Source organism: Tauraco erythrolophus, chromosome 6, assembly GCF_009769465.1.
Source record: "Tauraco erythrolophus isolate bTauEry1 chromosome 6, bTauEry1.pri, whole genome shotgun sequence".
Lineage (NCBI taxonomy): Eukaryota > Metazoa > Chordata > Aves > Musophagiformes > Musophagidae > Tauraco > Tauraco erythrolophus.
Genome location: NC_141470.1, coordinates 34,258,616 through 34,261,478, shown reverse-complemented (window position 1 = coordinate 34,261,478; position 2,863 = coordinate 34,258,616). Strand labels below are relative to the sequence as shown.

At 64.1% G+C, this 2,863-nt stretch overlaps 1 protein-coding gene across 1 annotated transcript; it reads right to left on the bottom strand.

Moving 5' to 3' along the window:
* Positions 1–371: 371 nt before the first annotated feature.
* Positions 372–2,270, bottom strand: CCDC177 (coiled-coil domain containing 177). The gene has a single exon (XM_009985095.2). It carries the CDS (start codon positions 2,268–2,270, stop codon positions 372–374), a length of 1,899 nt encoding a protein of 632 aa, XP_009983397.2.
* Between the last annotated feature and the right edge of the window lie 593 nt (positions 2,271–2,863).

Sequence of the window (2,863 nt, the reverse complement as noted above, 5' to 3'; positions counted from 1 at the left end):
CCAACCAAAAAGAGTGCAGCTGTAGTCAGCTCCAGTGTAGACAATCAATCGGTAACTCACAGGCTTCAAGCAGACGACTTCCGCAGCCCTCTTTGAGAAAATGCGTGTGCTTGTGGGATGGAGGACACAAAAACTCAGTTCCCCTCTGTAAAGATGATCGAGGTCAGTCCCTAAAACACGCCCAGAACAAAACTGTATTTTTAAAAGTATGTGAAATAGCTGCCACGTTTTTGTGCGGTACCCTGCTCCTCAAAGTAAGAAATTAGGGTGGTTGTTGGTTGTTGTTTTTTAAATATGAATCTGGAGGAGCTTTCTGACGCATTATGATGGACAACCAGTGATGCACTCCCGCTCATCCATGACAAGATCTTTCATTTCTTATTCAGGTGGGCATGCAGTTCTGCTTCGAAGGCCATCTTGTCAAAGGTGCGCATGTTCGTCTCCTGCCGTACCTTTTCCCGGACGTGGAAGGACGCCCGAGCAACAGACCTGGCATTTTCTAAGACAGTCTTCTTCTCCTTGAAGATCTGCTCACTCCTCTCCAGCTTCCTCTCTATAGAGAGGAGGATCTCCCTGCGCCGTAAGTCCTCGTACTGTTCCACCTTTTGCTTGTTCATCTTCTGTACTTTCTCCTTCTCCAGACGGCTCAAGACCACTTTGCGGGCTTTTTCTTGGACCACCTCTTCAGCCACCTGGGCAGCATGTTGGAGCTTTCTCTCTGTCTCTCTAGCTAGGGCCTCCAAGTGCTCCTTTTGCTCTCTTTCCTTCTTCTCTGCAGCCAGTTTGGCTCTCTGGATCTGCATGTCCTCCCGCCTGGCCTTCTCCCTCAGCTCCTGGTTCCTCTTCTCCACTAGCTGCTCATAGTTCTCCTGAGCCTTGGTCAAACTCATCTCCAGGGAGGCCTTCAGCATTTCCTTCTCTTCTGCCTCTTGCTTAGCTAGTTCCTTCAGCAAGGCCTCGTGCTTCAGCTTCTCTGCTTGGTTGAGCAGTTTCTTCTCCTTCTGCAACTGCACCTCCTTCTTTAGCCTCTTCTGCGCGGCCGTGGACAGCTTCTCTTGCAGGAGCTGCTCCTCTCGTTCTCGGTGCTCCTTCTTGCCCTCCTCCTTCGCCTTCAGGTTGTGCTCTTGATGGAGCTTCTTCTGCTTGTCCTCCTGGACGGCCCTCTCCAGCCTCTCCCTCCGCAGCCGCTCCTGCTTCTCTGCTTGCTCCCGCCACCTCTCCTCGCACACCAGGCGCTGCCTCTGCTTCAGCAGGGTGGCCTCCTCCTGCTCCTGGCTCAGCCTCCCCCGCCGCTTCTCCACCTGGCTCTCCCACATCCGCTGGCCCTGCAGGAGGGCTCTCTGCTTCTCCTTCTCCTCCTGCTCCTTCCGCTGCTCGGCCAGGCGCCGCTGGCTGTCCCACTGCAGGTGGGCCGCCTGCCGCTGCTCCCGCAGGAGGCTGGCCTCCTGGTGCTTGGCGATCATCAGGGCCGCGATCTTCTTGTCCCTCTCGGGCACCTCCGACAGGCCCTTCCTCCTCTTCACCTCCCTGACGATCCTCTCTACCCTCTGGGCGGTCTGCGGCGAGTGGCTGAGGTCGCCCAGGCTGAAGCTGCGCCCCAGCAGGGACCCGCTGGCGGTGGCGGCGGCTCCCCGCCGGCCGCGGCCGCCCGCCTTGCCCCCGCGCTCCCGCAGGCTCTCCCCGCTGTAGGAGGACGAGGCCCCCGACTCGGAGGAGGTCTTGCCCCAGCTGCCCTCACGGCGCTTCTGCAGGGAGTCCAGGGAGTGGCTCTTGGCCTTGGCGCCCCCCGCCGCCCCGGCCTTCCCCCCGCCATGGGGCCGGGGCCCGCCGGCAGCGGCCCGGGGCGCGGCGCGGGCGGCGGGCGAGGGCGGCAGGCTGCCGAGGGGCGCGAGGATCCGCCTCTTCTCCTCCCGGATAATCCTCTCCCGCTCCTCCCGGCACTGCTGCAGCTTGCGGCGGCGCTCCCGCTCGTAGGCCTCGTAGAGGCCGGCGGCAACCCGCATGGAGCGCCCGGGGGCCTCCCGCAGCAGCTCCCCCAGCGCCCGCGGCAGCAGCTCCACCGGCCGCACGGCGCAGCGGGCGCAGGCCTCCAGCGACCGCGGGCTGGTCAGCACGTACCGGCTGCCCTCCGCCGCTGCGCAGTCGAAGTTGTACAGGTCCAGGTGCAGCAGCGGCGACTGCTCCCCGGGACGGGACGGCTCTTCTGCCGCCGCTGCCCCCCCGGGCGCCGGGCAGGGCTGCGGGGGAGGCTCAGCCGGCGGCTCCACCATGGCTCAGCCTGCGAGGGAGAGAGCGGAGGCGGGTGAGCGGGTCGGCGGAGAGTGGGGCGCACGGACCCCCTTTGTCTCCCTGGGATGGGACGAGGCGGGGCGGGCTGGGGAGGGGTGGTGGGGTCTGCGCCGGGGTGGTGCCTGGGCTTGGCGGGAGCGCAGCTGGGGTGTGCTTGCGGAGGGAAGGGGACGGGGACGGGTTGCGTGGGGTGTTCGGAGGGGGGGTTGTTTGATGTAGGGGTGCCCGGGGTGTTTGTGGGGCGGGGGGATGTGTTTGGGCGGTCAGCGGGGGTGTTGGGAGCGTGCGCCTGGGCGCAGAGGGCGACGGGGGAGTCGTTAGGGTGTGCGTGGGGGCGTTTGGGGTGATGGGGGTGTGCGAGGTGACGCGGGATGCGTTCAGAGTCCCTGCGACATGTTTGGGCAGTGGGCGCAGGCTTGTTTGGCAAGGAACGGGGGTGCTGGGGGTGCGCTGGGGGACTTTGGGGTGGGGGATGGTCGGGCTATGAACGAGGATGCTTGCGGTGCACCGGGCTCGGCAGACGGGGGTGTTTGGGGTGGGGGGCGTTTGAGCTGCGGACCGAGGTGTCCGGGCA

Bases quoted from the DNA above. Each gene is read 5' to 3' on its own strand.
- CCDC177 (XM_009985095.2), bottom strand. From the start codon at position 2,270: ATGGTGGAGCCGCCGGCTGAGCCTCCCCCGCAGCCCTGCCCGGCGCCC.